Consider the following 19,878-nt stretch of genomic DNA (forward strand, 5'->3'; position numbering starts at 1 on the left):
AACAGCTTTGAGAAACATCCTGCCCCATTTCACGCTGAAGAAACAGCTGCCCGGCCCCTGGTCACCAGCAGAGGTGCATTTGGGCTGAGCCCTGGCACCTGGTCCAGCGCTCTTCCCCCACACTTGAGTTGCTCCTGGGCCCCTCCCATGGCCCTTCAGCCCCCTTCTTGGCAGCAGGTGTTGACCTGAGGGCAGGGTTGGGCCATAGGGCATCCTCCAAGCCCCCCTCACTGTGGCTTCTCTCCTACAGGCACAAGCTTACTGCAGGAGGTGGTCTACCTGGTGAGCCAGGGGGCTGACCCTGATGAGATCGGCTTGATGAACATTGACGAGCAGCTGCCAGTCCTGGAGTACCCACAGCCGGGCCTGGACATTATCAAGGTACTCTGGGCAGGCAGCACCCAGCCCCTCCTGGCCCTTTTGGGGTGTTTCTGCAGTTACCCCCCAGTGAGTGACAGTTGTTTCTGACGGGACTCAAGGGGCTCTGTGGGTGACAGAGAGCAGATAGCCCCAGATAGCCAGGAGAGGGAAAGTGACAGGCCTGAGCCCAGGACTGGTAACCCTGGGATTTGCTCAGGCTGTGGGTGACACATCAGTGTTGGGGAGTCTGCGAAGTGGAAAGGAGGTAGACGCCTGGGGGCGGTGTACGGGCTGAGGGACCATCAGTGGGAAGCGGGCTCTGGGCCTCCCCCCGTGACTCTCACATCTGTCCAGGAAGCTGGGTGAGATGCGTTGGCATCAAATATTGGTTATCAAAAAATGAAATAAATGTTATCCTGAAGTCGCCTGGGGGCGGTGTACGGGCTGAGGGACCATCAGTGGGAAGCGGGCTCTGGGCCTCCCCCCGCGACTCTCACATCTGTCCAGGAAGCTGGGTGAGATGCATTGGCATCAAATATTGGTTATCAAGAAATGAAATAAATGTTATCCTAAAGTCCTGTTCATTCATTCTACTCTTCCCATGCATCTGGGATTTTTTCTCTCCTCCCCGTCCCCTCTGCACCTCCAGTTCAGGCCTCATCCTTGCACAGACCACACCAGTAGCTTCGGTCTCACCTGTCCATTCCCACTAGAGGAGTGTTCTGAGATACAGCTCTGGGAGTGCTCGCCTACTGCCTGCCTATTTTTTCTCTCCTCCCCGTCCCCTCTGCACCTCCAGTTCAGGCCTCATCCTTGCACAGACCGCACCAGTAGCTTCGGTCTCACCTGTCCATTCCCACTAGAGGAGTGTTCTGAGATACAGCTCTGGGAGTGCTCGCCTACCGCCTGCCCCATGTCATGGCAAAAAGTCCCTCTGTGGCTCTTGAAATAAAGTCCTGTGTGAGCCAGGCTGTGTCTGTAGATAGTGGGTCATGTTCGCTCGCTGCCTCTGCCCCGTACCTGTGCCAAATCGGTATGGCTGTGCTGAGGGCCTGCCATGTGCTGGGCCCTGCTTTTGGCAGTGGGTACAGCGGTGAACTGACAGCAGCATGTCACGGCCTTACAGAATGGACAGGTGTGGTTGTCACACAGTGGTCAGCACTAAAAGGGGAGCAGATTGGGGAGGGATGGGGCAAGCCTATTGGCGGGGATGTCTGAGGAAGGTCCTGAGCAAGGGAAAGGCCGGGTGAACACAAAGACCCCATGGTCCTAGGGGCCTGGCTTGTCCTGGAGTAGCAGGCAGGCCTGGTGGCTGTGGGTGCCAGGTACCAGGGCTCTGAGCAGAGTGGCATGGGAGCCAACGATGTTCTACAGCAAGGGCATTGGGGCTGGGTCACGGCGATAACCCAGCAGGTGCCCTTGGTGACCTGGACCATGCTTCCACTGCTGCCTACCGAGGCTGTTGCAGGCCTTCCTCGCTGGGGCCATTCTGGGCCACTCCAGGCCAGACCAGTGGCTCCCTGGTTCCTGAGCAGACCTCTGTGGCTGTGGTGGGTTGACTCCTCGGGCTGAGGACAGGGACCCCTGTCTGTGCCCGCAGGGTCCAGCCTGGATGGTGGTCATGTCTCAGGTAAGAAGTTAGTCAGGTGATGGGCTAGGTCTGAGACCCTCCTGTTCCAGGCCCTTAGAAAGGCCCTGAGAGGAGACCATGGAATGGTAGCCCTGCCTCCCCTCAGAGCCTCCCCTCTGACCCCACGGCAGGAACTGACGTCTCCCCGCCTCATCAAGAGCCACCTGCCATACCGCTTCCTGCCCTCCGACCTGCACAACGGTGACTCCAAGGTAACCTGCAGCACCCTCCTCACATCCCTCCTGTGACAAGTCCCCAACAGGAAGAACCACAGAGCCTCGTGCATCCCACACCATGGGCCACATGCAGTCTGTGCTGTGGGCTCACGTACAGTCCATGCCACAGGCAGTCCACGCCACAGCCCACATACAGTTCACACCACGGGCCACGGACAGCCCTCCCCACAGGCCCACATGCAGTCCTTGCCAAGGGCCATGGACCGTCCACGCCATAGGGCCATGCCCCTCACTCGGCCCGGGAGCTCTCTACCCAGAGAACTTAAAATGCAAAGGCCTTTTAGAGGCTGTCTTGAATCATGCGTCTCTAGCATTTGAGCCAGGTTTGTGGTGTTGATTTTTCCCTCACGACTGAACACGCGTGTGACCAGCCCAAGCCCGGCACGTGCTGCGTGAGGCGGGGGCGCTGCTGCTTTTGCTCTCCCTGGTCATCCCCGTTTTCTCGGCTGTGTTGAGTTTATGAGGCTGTACCTCTCAGCACCAGTATCAGGATGGTCACTTTTCTGTCTTCTGCTGATTTTAAAGTAGTACTAGAGGACAGAAATAGGATGGAATACTCGAGTAACTGTCCTGGCGAACACTACTGTATTGACAGAGCACATCTTTGCCGAAACAGATTAACAGCCAGGAAGTGTGTGGTGGCCTTGCACGTGGGTTTGAATTTGACGTTGGAAACGGTGTCAGCTGATCATGTACAAGAAAGGCAGGCTGAGGGTCAGTGGAACCTGTGCAGGACAGCCCAGCAGGGAAGGAGACACCCACTTGCCCGTTGCTGTCCCCACAGGTCATCTACATGGCACGCAACCCCAAGGATCTGGTGGTGTCCTATTATCAGTTCCACCGCTCCCTGCGGACTATGAGCTACCGAGGCACTTTCCAGGAATTCTGCCGGAGGTTTATGAACGATAAGTGTAAGTGTTTCAGCCTGGGCTCAACGTTGGGATAGTGGCAGTCAGTCATTCACGGAAGGCTTGGCATGTGCTGGGTACGTCACCAGCACTGCCTGAGACACTGTCTCCGGTTCTCCCAGTAACCACAGTTAGGCCTGCACCCCACTGTACAGGTGAAGACGCCGAGGCCAAGGGGTGTTAGAAACGTGTGGAGATATAGAGCTAGGGTGTGGCAGAGCATCTGACTCTAGAGCCCTTCTCTCCCACCACACTTGGGGTTTCTGAGAAGTCCCCCAATTAAAACATCCCTCTTTGCTGCCTGGGTTCCAGACAAGGTGAGCATGAAGACAGTAAAAACGGAGGCCCAGATGTCACACTGTCAGTGACAGAGGCTGGAGACAGTGGTCGTGTGCAATAGTCATGTGGGCCTTAGGTTGAACTACAGGGAATGTCAAGTGACCGCGGTAGGCACACTTGGGGAGGGGGTGTTCCTTGTCCAGGAAGCTTGTTCCCACAGGGGAAGGGCGAGCCGGGGCCAGAGCACCAGGTGCTCCTCTGAGTGTCCACTCACAGTCCCAGGATGGAGCGAGGCTGGTCACAGCACCACAGGAAGGCAGGACGTTAGGACAGCAAGAAGCGCCTTGCTCTCTCCCAGCTTCTCTTCACCCCATGGGGCCATCTGTTAACTTGGGAGCAGTGGCAGCACCTCCTTAGTATGGCTCTGTCCCCACCTTCCGAATGTGGCTCCCCACGGCCAACCATGACTTCTTTAGGTATCCTGGGACTGCAAGTGGGCAGTTTAGGGTGTGCACCCAGAAGTTGTTTGAAGTGGATCATATCCGTACTTTAATTAAATCTACACTGAGACTATTCCATACCCAAGTTTGAAAATACACTTTCTGTTCTATTTCCCAGCTGAAATACTGTTCAGCCACATTGTTCAGTTTTCCTAGTCAGGCATGCTGCAGGGAGACTGTGTGACAAGACCGTGTAATGGAAATCCAGGAATAGAGTGCCCCCAAATTTAAATGGAACTTGGGGCAGCTGAACTGGAGGTGCCGCTGAGACCTGGTTAAGGACGACACCCTCATTAGGGTGCCATAGCACATGCAGACTTGCAGCTTGCTATTCAGAAACCCTCAGATGCCTAGAAGCGTGGATGATTCTGTTTCCTGCTGTTGTCTGTGCTTCAGCTGTGCCTGCTTAGGAGGGGCCCCGCATGCACTGAAGTCACCTGAGCTGCTAAAGGCCCTCTGCCCAGCCCCCTTGTCCCAGCCTGCCTGCCATCTGGAACGTCCCCTTGTGCTCTGCCTGGCATCGGGAGCCGCCCACTCAGGTGGTTCCCAGAGCTGTGTCCTTCAGTCCCCGCATGCACTCCTGCTTCTGTAGAAGTGGGGACAAGGCTACCATAAATAGCGGATGTCTACCAAGTTTAGAGCCCGCATGTGGAGGAGGGCTTGTGCAGGCCAGAGCAGTTATCTTGACACAGGCCTCTCCACGCTGTCTGGTTGCAGCACCCCCCACCTCGAGTGCAGGCTGCACACGCTTGCCTGGGTCCAGCCAGGCTTGTCGCCGTGTCTGCTTAGGTACCCGCGCTCTACTCTGATCTACTCACTCCTCCGTCCAGCTAGTGCACAGCCCCCAGAGATGCAGGATGCTCTTTCCTCTCTGCCCGAGCTTCCAAAGAAGTTGGAAATTAATGAGCACAAGGATCACTGAATCAGCTTTTCCTGATAATGGAGTGAGGATGATGTAGCATGGCGCGAGGGTGAGAGGTACCTGCTAAGGGGACCCCGAATAAGCAGGTTGTGACTAAGCACCCCAGGAGGGGGGCCTGGGGCAACCTGGCCAGATAACAAGTGCAGTGCAGAGGACGACAGGCTCCATGTGACACATGCAGCATCGAGGACGCTGTGTAGACGGGCTACCTGTGACACTTTGATGACGTTGTGTAGACAGGCTCCCTGCAACTTGTGCAGTGTGGAGGGTGCTGTGTAGACGGGCTCCCTGTGACACTTTGATGATGCGGTGTAGATGAGCTTCCTATGATACTTTGATGATGCTGTGTAGACAGGCTCCCTGTGACACCGATGAAGCTGTATAGACAGGCTCCTGTGACACGTGAGGCATGAGGGGACATGCTTGGTAGGATGCTCTCTCCTGGAAAGGGTACGCTGAGGCGCTGCTCTCCGCAGTGATGCCCCCTCAGTAAGTCGTTTGACTTCCTGGGGCTGAATGAGTCCAGTGGATCAAGCTTGGGAGAGGCCTGGCATTCTCCTTCCCAGGAAGAGGCACTGGAGTGTGATGACATGGTCACCACCAGGTCACACCACATTCCTTTTATCTGCCCTGAGACAGCAGGGCACAGAGGGACTCTTGCTCTCCCCTGTTTGCAGGTGACCCTGTGTGCCTTGCCTCAGCCTTGACATGCTTTCCCTGTGCAGCTTCCGTGGCACCCAGTGGGCAGTGGGTGGTCTGCTTTGGAAGTCTCCGTGCACTGTCTTGTGGAACAAAGGGGAGTTTTCTTCACCTTCCATCATCATAGGTCCATCTGCCTCCACCTTGTGCCCCAGGCCTCGCCTCCCTGCACTTAGACTAGCCAGATGGGTGTTGACTTGAGTGCTATGGGTTTCCCCCTCAGGAACCCCATGACTATTAATCTGTAAGTGACTTGGGCAAGTCTCTTTTCTCTGGGACTCAGCTGTTCCTGTATGAAGGGAGAAGGTTTGCTTAGCTGATGGTTTTGAGGTTGGCCCCACGTGTCCATGCATTTTCTTCCTGGTGTCCAGGAACAAGAGCGGGGTTAACTGGGGTGTAGGGTGCAGCTCCCAACAGCAGGAAGTGTGCAGGGGGCCCAGCAGGAGGAGGAATCTCTATGGAGCCTACTGCTGTCCAGCACCTCTTATCTGCCCAGGCCACTTCCCATTGCTCAGTGGGGTCAGGATCCCCCCAACTCCACAGTTGTCCTTGTTGCTGATCCCTTTCTCTCTGTTTAATGTAAAGTCTTCTTGGAGGACTTGTGCCAAAACCTGCGTGGTGACGGTCATGTCAGCAGGAAGAGGTGGGTGAGAATCAATAGTTTTTATGCAGGGCCTTGAGAAGCAGGCTTGATATCCTGATGGGCTCATCAGCACTGACCCATGGACCCACACCCCATGTCCCAGGTGCTGGGCAGTGTGGCAGATGTAGGCCGGGTTGTGGGTACCTGCCTGTCTTCAGCTCTCTGGGGTTCATTGAGAATTCCTGCATTTACCTAGGATCCTTCCTGTGGCCCCTTGCCTGGCATGGCCCTATGTCTGGATCTACCTTAGAGCCTCCCATACCCCATCCTTTCCGCACCCTGTTTCCCAGTGCCTCTGGGTAGTGCTCTGTTCCTGGTGACTACTTGCTAAATGGATAAACTGTTGGGTACCATTGAGATCCTGCTGCCAGGTACCACATACCCCATCCTCAGAGCCTTCCGCCCAGGGGTAAAGTGTTCAAGGCATCTGGAAGACCAGGGGGTGGGGGGGCGAGGGCTATCGGCAGGAGAGGCTTGCTCAGAGGTGAGCAGGTGAGGGGCGGCCAGCTGAGCCAAGGGCTCACCCTTCTCTTGCCTGCATCACAGTGTTCTTGTCAAAGCCACTGGGAGGTAGGGGGGCCCCCATGTGTGCATGTGTGCATGTCTCCTCCCCGGATGTGTGGCTCACCCTCTCCCCTGTCTCCACAGTGGGCTACGGCTCCTGGTTTGAGCATGTGCAGGAGTTCTGGGAACACCGCATGGACTCGAACGTGCTTTTCCTCAAGTATGAAGACATGCACCGGGTGAGTGCCATGGGGGCTGCCGTGCACGGGGACTCTGTGGCCTCGGCCCCTCAACTCCTGATGCTGGAGCCGCCCATGGACTGCATGCAGGCATGTGGAAGCTGCTTGCTCCACGAAGACCACAGGGGGTATCGCCACAGGTGCCTGGCTCAGCCCCTCCAAACCCTGAGCTTTAGGGACAAATGTGGGACTCTGAGGAGTTCCCCGCTGTGGCCAGTGCTTCAGCATCCAGCCTGCATTCTGCCCTGCTCTGGCCCCTCTCCCAGGACAGTTTCCAAGCTGGGTAATGTGATGCATTGCTGTGGACAGCCCCATTCATTCGGTTTCTTGCCTTAACAGTAGCAGTAGAGCAGCTGGCTTTGCCTGCTGCCCCGACACTCTCTCCCCCAGGGGCAGTTTTGTGGCAAAGTGCTGCAGTGGCAGAGTCCAGATCTCAGCCGCGTGCCTCAGCACAGTATTATGCTGCTGACCAGCCCTGTGGGGCTGCCTGTGAGTCATTGTCAGGGAGCACCTGGCACGGTCCCAGGCAAAGGCCATGTGCTAGTGTGGATGCATGTATCATGTGCTGGGCTCTGCTGTATAGAGCTGGTGGAGGAGCTGAGCAGGGCCTCGCCGGACCTGGCTTTTTGTGACTGCTCTTCTCTGCCAGTGTCTTCTGCTTTCTCTGCTCCATTGTGCTGCAGAGCCCACAACCTGTCTCCCTGTCTCCTCTCCCAGCGCACTCTGTTCCCCAGGCTGCCTTGTCAGGGTCCCGGTGACCTCCACGGTGCTATCGCTGGCGGTGGTGCTCGAGTCTCCTCTCGCCTTGCCTCCTGGCACATTTGTCGTGGCCACTGCTTCCTTCCCTGGCTGCCAGGTGCCACCCTCTGCCAGTGGATGCCCTCCTCTGCCGATTCCCCTCCTCTCCTCAACTTTAGATGGTGGCCCGCCCAAGGCCTGCCCTCCACCCGCGTCTCTCCCCATCCCTGCTCACTCCCCTGTGCGTCTGTCCATTCCCAGGCTTGGACTACCACAGCCACACTGGACATCAGACCAGGCGTGCGCCCCCCAGATGTATCAACGTGATGACTGGCCCGCCCAAGGCCTGCCCTCCACCCGCGTCTCTCCCCATCCCTGCTCACTCCCCTGTGCATCTGTCCATTCCCAGGCTTGGACTACCACAGCCACACTGGACATCAGACCAGGCGTGCGCCCCCCAGATGTATCCACGTGATGATTGACGGAGACCGTGGACTTACCGCGTCCACACCCAGCTCTGGAGCATGCCCCCAGGGCCCCTGCCCCCAAGGGTGTTTATGGTGGCTGACTCCACCATGTGTGTTGTTAGGGCAGGAAGTCTTGAATCCCCTTGTCATCTTTCTTTCACACCCTACATCCTTGTTTCAAATCCTGTTGGCTCTTCCTTCAAATTGTATCCCTCACCTGACCTGTTCTCCCCAGTGGCTCATGTCAGCGCCGACTGTAGCCTGGATAATTGCAGTGCACCCCTGAGCGGCTCCCTGGAAAAACTCGAGTCAGATCGTGTTCCTCCTCGGCCCCGGTGTCACTTGGTAAACTCAGGTCCACGACAGCCCACAGGTTCCTGGTCATGTGACTGGAAGGGACCTCCCTGCTGTTCCTTGAACCTGTCTGGCCAGCTTCCATTTCAGGGTCGTTAGGTCTCCTCTGCCCCGTCCGGAACGTTCTTCCCTCAGATACCCTCATGGTCTCTGCCTCACTTCTTTCAGGGCTCGGCTCACATGTCACCCTGTCAAGGAGACCTTCCCTGACCTGTACTTAAATCAGAGCCCCTTCCTCCCCGGCACCTGTCCTGCCTGCTTTGCTTCTCCCCAGCATCTGTCACCACCTGACGTGCGTCACTGTCTGTGTCTTCCTCTTAGCCACCGTCTCCCCTGCTCCACTGGGGTGGCATCTCTGTCTGTCTTGCTCATGCACCTCAGTCAGTGGCTCTCAGTAAATATGTATTGAATGAATGAACGTCCCTGGGGGTGGAAACTCTCCTGCTGCTTACCACAAGAAGCCGAGGTACCGGGAGCGGAGCCGGGGCATTGCTGTGCGGCTGGTGTGCGGTGGAGCTGGGCTCTGCCCCAGCACGCGCTCCTGCCCACGGCCCTGCAGTGAAGAGACGCTCTCAGCAGTGTCACCAGGGGGTGCAGGCTGCCACCTGGGCTGGCGGGAGCAGGTTTACTCGTCAGTATGAGGAGGACGGCACGAGGCAGACAGGACCTGCCCTTCTGACTGAGGCTGTGGCCTGAGCAGAGCTATGCATTGCCTGTTGTGTTCGAGGAGTATAAGTGGTCAGGGGTGGCAAGGATTGGGATAGGAAGGGGGAGGGGACTTGGCTAGAGGTAACATTAGAGAGGTAGGCAGGGTCCAGTATGGAATTTGGACTTGGTCCTAGGGATCTCATAGGAAATGTGAAAGGAGGAGCAAGCTGTACATGAAAATGTGTTCACTTTTGGCTGTGTTGAGTTTGGTAGCCTGTGGGACACCCAGTGGGACGCCCATGAGCTGGTGGCCGGATGATTCTGGAGCTCGAGGACAGGGCCGGGGAGAGCTTCAGAGGTGAGAGGTCCTTAGTGAGTGAGTGGTGCCCATCATTCAGTGGCCCTCAGGAGCCTGCCTCCCAGTGCCGTGCCCTCTCCACTGTGACTCTGGACAGGTCCCTGTGAATTTGAGGCCAGTGGGACATCAGTGCACATACTGCAGGTGGAGCTGCGTAAGTGCTCTCAGAGGGCTCACTCTGGCAGAATGCCGCCGCCATCTGTGGACCCCCAGGCTGCATGCCGGGGAAGCTGTGGGCAGGAAGATGGTGGCCCCAGTTGACTGCCAGACGTGGGCAAGGCCGTGTGGGACCTTTTGGTTCTGGGGGTCCTGCCAGATGCCTGCAGCCCCATGAGGGACTCAGTGAGACCAGCCCATGTCGTGGAGTTGTGAACACGTAGAGGGTGGCGGTTCCAGCCACTGAGTTTGGTCATGCGGCAGTGTGTGAGTGACCCTTGGGTCCCTGTCTCCACAAGAGGAAGAGGATCTTGAAAAGGGACAGAGAAGGGGACAGTTAGTGAGCAGGAAGGAGAGGCAGAGGGAGCAGCCTGGGAAAACCAGGTCAGGGACAGGGGGGCGAGGTCAGCAGTGCTGTGCATGGTTGAGGAACCCGTCAGGGCAGATGTGGAGAGGGGCTGGGGCTGGGGGCTCGGGAGCTCTTGCTGGTGGTGGCTGATGGGCGCTGAGGAGAGGCTGTTATTTGGCTGAGGGATGAGGTAGCTTGTAGTTTGAGGAGCCCAGGTTCGAGAGAGTTTCTTTCTTCTGTAAAGCACAGGAGAGACGTGAGCATTTTCTAGGTGTTGGGAGAAGGCAGGAGGAGAGGAGGGGTTGGAAATAATGAAGGGACGATGGTCCTAGTCCAGGAAGAGGCAGGAGGGTGGGGCTGGAGCATGGGTAGAGGAGTGTCCATTGGTGGGCGGGGCAGGCAGGGGACCCGTGTCACCTGGACTTTGGGAAAGAGGAGGGAGGATGGGGATGGGGACCAAGAGGGAGCTCGTGTGAGCCGTGGCCAGAGCCAGGGCTGGGGGACTGTGTCGGCGCAGTGGACAGACAAGAGGCAGGCTGTGGGCGCTGCTGGTGACAGTGGCTGCCACAGCACACAGGTAGGTTTAGACTGAATAGCAGTGGGGTTGGAGCCAGGGACAGGGAGGAGGGCGGCAGGGAGAGAAGAGGAGAGCACCGAGAGACAGACGTGGCAGTCAGTCATCGGGGGTCGGGGTTAAGAATCTCAGGGGCGGTAAGGCCAGCCATCTGCCGCTCCCCGTATGGGAAGAGTCCAGGTGGATTAAAGACGTAAATGTGGAAAGAAGCACAGATCATCTGCATGGTGTGGGGTCAGGCATGCTCACTGTGCGCTTGCTGCAGTGATTCCTAGGCTCCCTCAGGCGTTTGCGGGTCCCCGAGCACCAAGCCCTGTGACTGTGACAGGCCAGGTCCTGCCTTTGCAAGCGCATGGCCTTTTCAGGGCTTGTCCAGAGGCGGGAAAGTATCTGTGTGCCTGTGTGCCGCCTGCTGGTGCTTTCTGTGGTTTACCAGTTGAATCCTTAGCACGACCCTTTGTTACAGATGGGGACACAGGCGACAGAGGTTACATGTGAGGCCTCTCGAAGGTCGCACACACAGCCAGGCAGTGCTGAGCCAGCAGCACAGGCGAGCCCGTCTCCATGTCTAGGCTCCATGTCTAGGCTCCATGTCTGGTCCCCACCTCCTGTCTGCCCCTTGTCCACATGACTTAAGACAGATCCTCATTAAGGGTCCCTGCCCACAGACTGACAGTGTGGTTGAGGGGAGAGCATGGCTCAAGCTGAGGCGGCTTCTGGCTCTGCTGCTGACCTCTGTGAGGCCAATGGCCCTGGCCTCCCATGGTGCTGGGGAAAGTCCCGGGCACTGGATTTGGGGATGCTCGGGCCCTAGTTATGACCTCTCCAGGCCTTTGAGAATGGGAGAGATGACAGCTCCCACCGCACAGTGTTGCTGGGAGGATTGTGTGAGGCCTCCTCTACACACAGGCCTGCCTGGCAGTTAAGTGAACACCCAAGACGTGCTTACTGTCCTTTGTACTCTTTGTGGAGGTGTAACTTCTATACAGTAAGTATACAAACCACAAGTGCACAGCTTGACAACTTGTTCCTTGTAACATCAGTGTAAACACCACCCAGATCCACATGCCGAACATTCTCGCTTCTTCCGGCTGACACCCCTGCTTCACAGAGGTCACTGCCATCCCGACCTGTCTCGCCAAAGCTCAGTGTTGCCAGCTTCTGAGCCTCCATTTTGGTGGAGTCATGTCGTGTGAGCCTCGGGCTCTGGCTGCTCCTGCTCAGCGTCATGGCGTGAGGTCTGTCCATCTGTGTGCAGCCATGGTCTGTTCTCTTTCATTTCTGTGAGGTGCTCCGTGGCAGCATGAACTTGCCATGGTCCATTCATCCCTTCAGTGTTGCTAGGCAGTCGGGTCGTTTCCATGTTGGGGTGGTTATGAATAAAGCTGCTCGTGTGCTGGTGGACATCAGTGTTCTTATTTATTGGGCCTCTGCCCAGGTGTGGAATTTTTGTCTTTTTTTTTTTTTTTGTCTTTTTCCGTGTCCGGCAACGGATCGCAACCCTCAGTGTTGCCCCCGTACCGGACCGGGGACCGGCAACGGGATTGCAACCCTCGGTGTTGCTCCCGCGCCTCGCTCAGCCAGTGAGCGGGAACCGGTCCGTATGTGGGATCCGAACCCTCAGGCGGGAGCGCCGCCACGCTTCCCAAGCGGCGCACTTATCCAGTGCGCCACCGGGCCAGCCCCCAGGTGTGGAATTTTTGGGTCACTGGTTGTGCGTCTGGCAGCAGCTGTTATCATGTCATTGGGACACGGCAGTGGGAGCATCTGCTGCCCGCGGCCAGGGAGGGGTCCAGCCTGAGAAGGTGACAGGAGGAGCCTCCAGCCCACTAGCTGCACACACACCTGCAGGGCAGGTGCCAGCTGAGCAGCTGCTTCCTAGAACTTCAGCTGACTCAGTGATAAGGGACTGGAACAGTATTTGGTTATTAAACCTTGAGGGAATGCAGACTGTAGCTGAGCCTTAAAGCCAAACACAAACTTTTGTCCCAGCCCCTGGAGGGTAAATTCATTCTTCTGCTTTCCGGGCTCCTCAGTGAAGGAGGTCAGACTGTGCATTCCGTCCATCAGAGTCAAGGCCGTCAGCCCTGCCTGCGCTGGTCGGAGCTGCTGGACCAGCGCCTGGACTCGCTGTTCTACCACAGCCTGTCTGAATGACTAATGCTGGAGGTCAGACTGTGCATTCCGTCCATCAGAGTCAAGGCCGTCAGCCCTGCCTGCGCTGGTCAGAGCTGCTGGACCAGCGCCTGGACTCGCTGTTCTACCACAGCCTGTCTGAATGACTAATGCCGTCCCTGAAACAGCCAGCACTTTAGCTCCTAACTGGTATCTATTGTTTTTTCAGAAAGCTCAGTAATGGTATGGGATGTCTTTAATGGAGATTAAGTGACTGTAATCACATTTTTAGGAATTAATATTGTTTACATTTTACTCCAGAAAACTAACCCTGAGTGAACATTGTGGGTCTCCAGGATTGTGGAATGGGTCCGGTGTGTTCTCATGCTGGTGTTTAATGGTGACACTTGTGCTGGAGCTCTCATTGCCTTGGGCACCTGGGGGCTTCCCACGCCCCCACCTTCCTCTGCCTCTACTGCCTGTCCTGGAGGTAGCTGTGCCTATGCCCTGGGCACTGTGCCAGGTGACCCCAGGGCATCACCCCACTTCATCCTTGCAGGCACCATGTGGGGTGTTTTCACCAGTCATGGGGGAGGTGCCCCCGACGAGGACTGGGTGGCCAGTGCCAGGACATGACCCCAGCTTGCTGGCTCCATGACACGGTGCATGGCCTCTTGCTGTAGCCCTGTGCAGGTGGCTGCCACCATCCCTGGTTACAGATGGGGAGCATGAGGCTCAGCCAGCGGAAGCGAGTCGTCTAGAGCTAGTCGAGCTGGGGGCTGTCTGATTCCGAGCTTGGTTTCGAAGCCATCGAGCAGATGTGTGATGTGTGGCTGGGTGCAGATTGTTGAAATGTACCGTCCTCTGAGATGGGTGTCACACTGTCGATGAGCTGTCCTGATCAGGACCCTGTGGGCCACTTCAGCAGTCTGTGTTTACAGGCCGACAGCAGCCCTCCCCTTACGGCGTCTTTTCCGAGGGCCGGGTCTCTTCAGTCTCTCTGTTGCTCTGTTTTCTCTCGCGCGGAGTGCTCGGTGGCAGGTGAGTGAGAGCTCGCTCACTGGGTCTCTGCTCACTCTCCTCTCTGTTGCACCCGCTCCAGCCGTCGAGCTCTGTGCGCAGGGTTGCGGAGCTGGGCGCCGTGCCTTTCCTTGGGAGGCAGCCGTGAGGCAGGACACAGAGTCTGGTGGTAATTGCTGCGACGTCCTTACCACAGGGGTCCGGGGAGGAGCTGACACTTAAACCGGCCTTCACAGAACGTTTTCTTTTAAGGTTTGAGAAATGCTGCATTAAAGAAAGTAAACAGGTTTTGTTATTGCAGGACTGCCCAGAGGCTTTGATGTGTGGCTTTGCTTTGTAAACCTTCACGAGAGAGAATAGCCTCCAGTTTTCCTAATGTGGACCAAGGTGCCTGCCAGCATTTGGGGACTACCTAGTGACAGCTCAGGGTTCTGACTGGTGCTAGGTGGTGCCTCGCATCTCCCAGGGAGAAAGTGGCAGTCGTGTGTGGAGAGCAGGCGTGTGTTCTCTCTATACCGTCAGCGGGTCAGTGATGTTTCACTACTGGGCGTGTTGGGAGGACCGGGCCCTTGTGCGTCTTTGTGTCCAGCCTGCAGGTGTGACGGGACCTTGCTTCCGTTTGAGCTGGCCTCCTGCTGGTGAGGTGGCCCGGGCACCCATCCAGAGGCCTCAGGGGCCTCCTTGTTCTCCCGAGGCTCGGTCTGGATTCCGGCTGCTGGGGCGGCGGGAAGTGGGGAGAGCGCCAGCTAGACTTCGCTCTTCACACAGTTGTGAAGAACGTTTTTACTTCCTGCTGCTGTTTAAAAATTAACCACAGCTCTATCAAGACCTCAAGTCTGCCTTGGAATTCCTGGGGGACCTGGGTTTGAATTCCAGAACTGCCACTTGAGAGCCAAGTGCCTGGGGCAATTTTTTAACTTCTCAATTTTATTTCCAGACAAGGCCGACGTCAGCCTTGATTTAAGCATCGTGTGAGGAAGGTCGGGTATGAAAAGTCCCTAGCTGTGCCCAGCCCGGAGTCGTACAGTGAAAGGTGCCGCCTCTGATGGCCTGCTCTGCTCTCTGCCCTGTCTTCCAGGACCTGGTGATGATGGTGGAGCAGCTGGCCAGATTCCTGGGGGTGTCTTGTGACAAGGCCCAGCTGGAGTCCCTGATCGAGCACTGCCACCAGCTGGTGGACCAGTGCTGCAACGCTGAGGCCCTGCCTGTGGGCCGAGGTACATGTCCCCTCCCCTCCCCACCTGGTTCTCTGCTCCATCCCATCTTCTTTCTCTGTCCCAGCTCAGGGAACCAGGTCCTTGTTCCCCACCCCCATCAGTACCCTCATGCTTTCTGGACTGTTGTCTGCCCTCTTTAGCAGTACTTAGCTGGCCTGTGTCCTGTGCCTGGGCAAGGCGGTTGAGACCTGGCACCTGTTGATGGTGTGGTACTGGTGGAGTGATGGAGAGCTCTGCCCGCTGGTATTTGCCTTGTAACTGAGCAAACAGTGTTTTAATTTAGAGGCAACTGCTGGGGATGTTTCAGCCTTTGTGGGCAAGATGCAGGGGACCTTGCCAGATGGCCTGAAGTCAAATGCCCCACAGAGGGGATGGGTTTGGTGCCATGAAATTTCAAAGCAAGAGGCGTGCTGATGGATTCCTCAGCCTTTAATTGGCTTTGGGGGGAGTTAAATTAAGTGGACAGGGGGACAGTCACCACATGAGGAGATGCTGCTTTCCTTCCTTTACCCAGTGGACATTGACTGAGTACCTCTGGGTGCAAGTGGTGCAGACGAGGAGTAGCCCATCCTCAGGGCAGGCAAGCGTGAGTAGATCATGCAGGGCATGCGCAGAGGTGGCCGGGCTGGTGCTGGCTCTTGGCAAGTGAAACTTAGTGGGCGTGAAGCAGTTGGAGATGGGGAAGATACTCCAGGCAGGAATCCTCCCTAGATCCGCCTGGTTGCTCTCCCTGTCCTTACTGGTGCACGGCATCTGATGCTGCTTGATGGTGGAGGGCTCAGACATTCAAATCCCCTGAACTGCAGGGTGGTGGACGTGACTGTGTAAGCCCCCTGCTTGGTAAGTGTGAGTCACGTCTACACATGGTGCTGAAGACCTGAAGCAGGTTCCAGGCAGTGTGAACTGGCAGCTTCCTCGGGTGATGGGGTTGTGTGGAAGGTGGGCCCGGAAGTGCTGCAGCAGGTGTAAGATGTAGCAGGAGATAGCTGGGGTGGGCCAGGGGAGGGCCGGGCTCTGGTCACAGCTCTGCCGCCCCCTAGGGACAGGACTTAGGTGAGCCTCTCTCTGCAGCTTCCCTTCCTCTAAAAGGGGCCGATCAAGGCTGACAGCAGTTCTGAAGGTCAAGTGCAGGGCACCTTCCTTGGAAAGGCAGAGCAACCGACTCTTTCAGGAAGAAGTTAACTGAACCAAGATACCTTGTGATTTATTTCCTGGCTGCATCTTCACAAATATTTATTATTTGAAATTTATTTGCTCTTTTTTAGTTTTGCTTTTGCTGTGTTTTGTTATCCTTGGATGTGACCTTCTCCAAAATATTGCTTTTGGTTCGTTTGTGTGGTAAAGAAGTGTCGAGAACATACTGTGTGCCCATATGCTCCTTCTGATGCGTTTGCTTTATCCTTGTTTACCTTGGTTTTGCTTTATTTCAGTTCTTTGATTTTGTTTTCTTTTAGCACTTTGCCTCTTTGCTCGGAAGACCTCCTTGAGCTGGTGAGAATGCAGGGGCTCCATAGCCAGCTGCATTGCTTACATTTCATTCATGTCACAGCATAAATTGTCTTGGTTCCAAACCCTAAGCCAGGTGGGTGACTCCTTCGGTGAGCTCTCAACTGAGAAAAATAATCATGGAAAAATATATTTAGAGTGTGGTTGGTCTAGAAGCTTCCAGTTTTGTCCCTTAGGTATCATTAGGTTAGCAAGAACAGTTTTTTTTTCTTTTTTTTTTTTTTTTCTCTCCAACACTGATAGGTAATTTTTCATTACCAAAGAGAAAATCCTTGTTGTGTTGGATATTTTAGCTCAGCATTTGCAGGGTTGCAGTTTCATACCTGAGGTCCTGAGGGACAAGGACAAACATTAATAATGGAGCTAATGAAGGATATTTGCTGGAGATGGTCAGAGCTCTGATCTCCCAGACGCTGACAGTGGGAAGAATTCTAAACAAGCATCTCAGTCCCTGAGTGGCTATTTAACAACACAGAGCCAGTGTGCACCAGTGATGTGTTCACAGCTCCCAGGAAGAGGAAGTTCAGAAGCCCCACTCCTGACACTTTCAGAGTCACCATTCCTGTTGGATGAGACTGACCTAAGGCCCAGTAGTTAACAAGGAAAGTAGGGTTGCTGGCTTCCATTGTCATTTTTAGCATTTTTTTCTTCCCTAAGCCTCCACAAACTGGTGCAGACCAGTGTCTGCAATGAGTCTGCAGCGCATCTTCGCAGCTGCCAGGAAGAGACCTGGTTTCTGGCCATGCCTGCAGCAGAGCTGCTGGGGTCTCCATGTGAATCTGGGGTCCTTGCTGCAGTGCACCTTTTGCACCGGTCTCCACAGCTGTGTATGCCAGGACTGTTTTACTTACTTTAAATCCCCCCAGGGTCCGCAATGGCGGGCTTCTTGAAATCTTCACCCTTAGCCCAGTTGGGAGGTCTTCCTCCTTGCCATAAAATTTTCTGCCTTTTGGGTCTTTTTTTTTTTTCCTTTTTTAAATTCTCCGGAAACAAATGACGTCTTGGTGGAGCTGTTGAGCCGTGAATGAATAAGGTACTGTGAGGATCCAAAGCCCACGTGGTACCCAAGCAGTACATTCATTCAGTAGATGTTATTCCTTCTCTGGAATGTTTGTTAAATGCCCACTGTGTGCCAGGTGCTGCTCTAGGTGCTGAGATTCCACAGTGACGAGGCAAAATCCCTCCTGGTGGGCCACAGGTGTGGGCCTGTGTGTGCAGGCTCATCAGGTGAGCACATGGCACCAGCAAGGGGGGTGGGTCACTCCAACACAGACTCAGAGGGAAGTTGGTTCAGTTCATGTTCTGCCATATCCAGTTGTTTCAAAAGCATAATGGGACCCTACTGGTGTGTAGCTCAGATGGCCCATCCTGCCCCAATAGGCCAAGTTCAGCAGAGTCCAGGAAAAGATCTGGAACCTCCCAGATCCATTTCCAAATTTTCCTCTCTCTCATTTGTGTTTCAGGAAGAGTTGGGCTGTGGAAGGACATCTTCACCGTCTCCATGAACGAGAAATTTGATTTGGTGTATAAACAGAAGATGGGAAAGTGTGACCTCGTGTTTGACTTTTATTTATAATAAAAGAAACAGCAAACTTGCATGCTTACAATACCCAGACACTCTACTAGCTAAAAGTCCTGTATGCATTCATGTATTACTTGCTGGACAACTGTGGAAGCAATGTAAAACAGCAGAGGGAAGGAAACCGGAGAAATGGGAGGAAGTGTGTGATTTCTGATCCAAAGCAGCTGTCTGGCCTTTAGAGTTTGAAGTCTCTACATGTCTGATGACAAACATATAAAACTGCAGCTCCGATGGCCTGCACCATAAGTATAAAGTCTGTAACACATGCAGCTGGAATGTCTGCCTTTTACAACCCCATATAATTTATTGTATTTTATAGAGCTTTTCACTGGGAATCTAAATAAATGTCAGTAAACCAAATGAGTTCATTTCCGAGGGGAATCAAGAGCGAGCCACACAGGATTGGTAGAAAGATCTCAGGGTTAACTATTTTTGTAGTTTCATTATCTAAGGCACAGCCGTTTGGTTCTCACTTGGTTCTGGGATAATGGTGAGAACGAAGGAGGAGCCGGGGGCGGGGTGGGAAGCTGGAAGCCTGTTTATTCTGATAGAACTCATTCCTCTAACCTTTCTGAAGGAACGCAGGAACCATTCACAGGATCATTTTCAGAAGGGCTGCCCCTCTGGCGGCGGCTCTGAAGCCAGGAGCATGCCCTGAGGGAGGCGCGTGGCAGCCGCCGGGCTCCGGCTCGGGCTCCTGCTCGGGCTCCTGCTCGGGCTTTGAAGCCAGGAGCATGCCCTGAGGGAGGCGCGTGGCAGCCGCCGGGCTCCGGCTCGGGCTCCGGCTCGGGCTCCTGCTCGGGCTCCTGCTCGGGCTCGGGCTCCGGCAGTGGCGTGTGAGTGCAGAGACGGGGACCTGCCACAGACAGACCGCAGTGCGCTCGCACTCGAGTTTCGTTCTGCAGCCGTAACTGCTGTTCCCTGAAGCAGTACCTACTTACTCTGGCAAGCAGATGCTTAATGGGAAATTTCTAAAATTCCTGCATCTTCATCATTCAGTGTGTCCGTCTGTGCTGAGGCACTCAACTGTGGGAGGATCATTTTGGGAGTTTAATGCCCTATTTCACTCAGATTGGGTTGACAATCCCACCTTTGTCTCTATCCACCCCATACCTCAGTCTGTCTGAGGGAGTAAAGGTGGGGTTTGTGTTACCCCCCACCTGCTTAACTTTCTGGCCCAAATTCAGCTGGAAGAAGTGATGGAGAGACGGGCAGATGAGAAGCGGGCCGGCAGCCAGTTTGTATGCATGTTGCCGCCATGCGGGGACCGGGGTTGTCTGTTATTATGTGGCGGGGTGCTTAACTTTCTGGCCCAAATTCAGCTGGAAGAAGTGATGGAGAGACGGGCAGATGAGAAGTGGGCCGGCAGCCAGTTTGTATGCATGTTGCCGCCATGCGGGGACCGGGGTTGTCTGTTATTATGTGGCGGGGAAGTGCCGAACGTGGTGGTCAGGAGGGTGGCCACGGTGGGAAGGGGCCGTGTTCTGTGGCTCTGCCTTTGCTACAGGTGCACATGGATGCTTGCGTCCTTGTTTGTAAAGGGGAACATCTTGAACAGGGCGTTGCATGGGGGCTCGGCAGCACCTTTACCATGTATCTGCGAGGGGGCTGCTTTCTGTGAAATTTCATTTCTATTTTTCTATTTGTGGTGCTGTGTGGGTAACACTGAGCACCACACAGGACACTTCTGTGCTTGCTTGCATCTTTAATAAAGACTCGCTCCCTGTTCCCTACATCGTGTCCAGCGTGTGTGCCGGCGGGTGGAGAGGGGGCCCCTGTGGGGTCTGTCCAGCACTTTGGGACAACAGGAGTGTGAGCCCCATTGACACCCCGTTCCCTGGGGTTGACTGCAGAGGAGAACAGGCCCGCATCAG

General features: G+C 55.4%; 1 protein-coding gene across 1 annotated transcript; it reads left to right on the top strand.

The window, feature by feature from the left end:
• The first annotated feature begins 250 nt into the window (after window positions 1–250).
• On the top strand, window positions 251–18,364 carry SULT4A1 (sulfotransferase family 4A, member 1). The gene is made up of 6 exons (XM_008581541.1): window positions 251–381; window positions 2,122–2,202; window positions 3,011–3,137; window positions 6,826–6,920; window positions 14,778–14,916; window positions 17,886–18,364. Exons 1-6 carry the CDS (start codon window positions 319–321, stop codon window positions 17,996–17,998), a joined length of 618 nt encoding a protein of 205 aa, XP_008579763.1. The 5' UTR covers window positions 251–318; the 3' UTR covers window positions 17,999–18,364.
• The last annotated feature ends 1,514 nt before the right edge of the window (window positions 18,365–19,878 follow it).

This window comes from Galeopterus variegatus, unplaced genomic scaffold (genome assembly GCF_000696425.1).
Source record: "Galeopterus variegatus unplaced genomic scaffold, G_variegatus-3.0.2 Scaffold2389, whole genome shotgun sequence".
NCBI classification, from domain to species: Eukaryota; Metazoa; Chordata; class Mammalia; order Dermoptera; family Cynocephalidae; genus Galeopterus; species Galeopterus variegatus.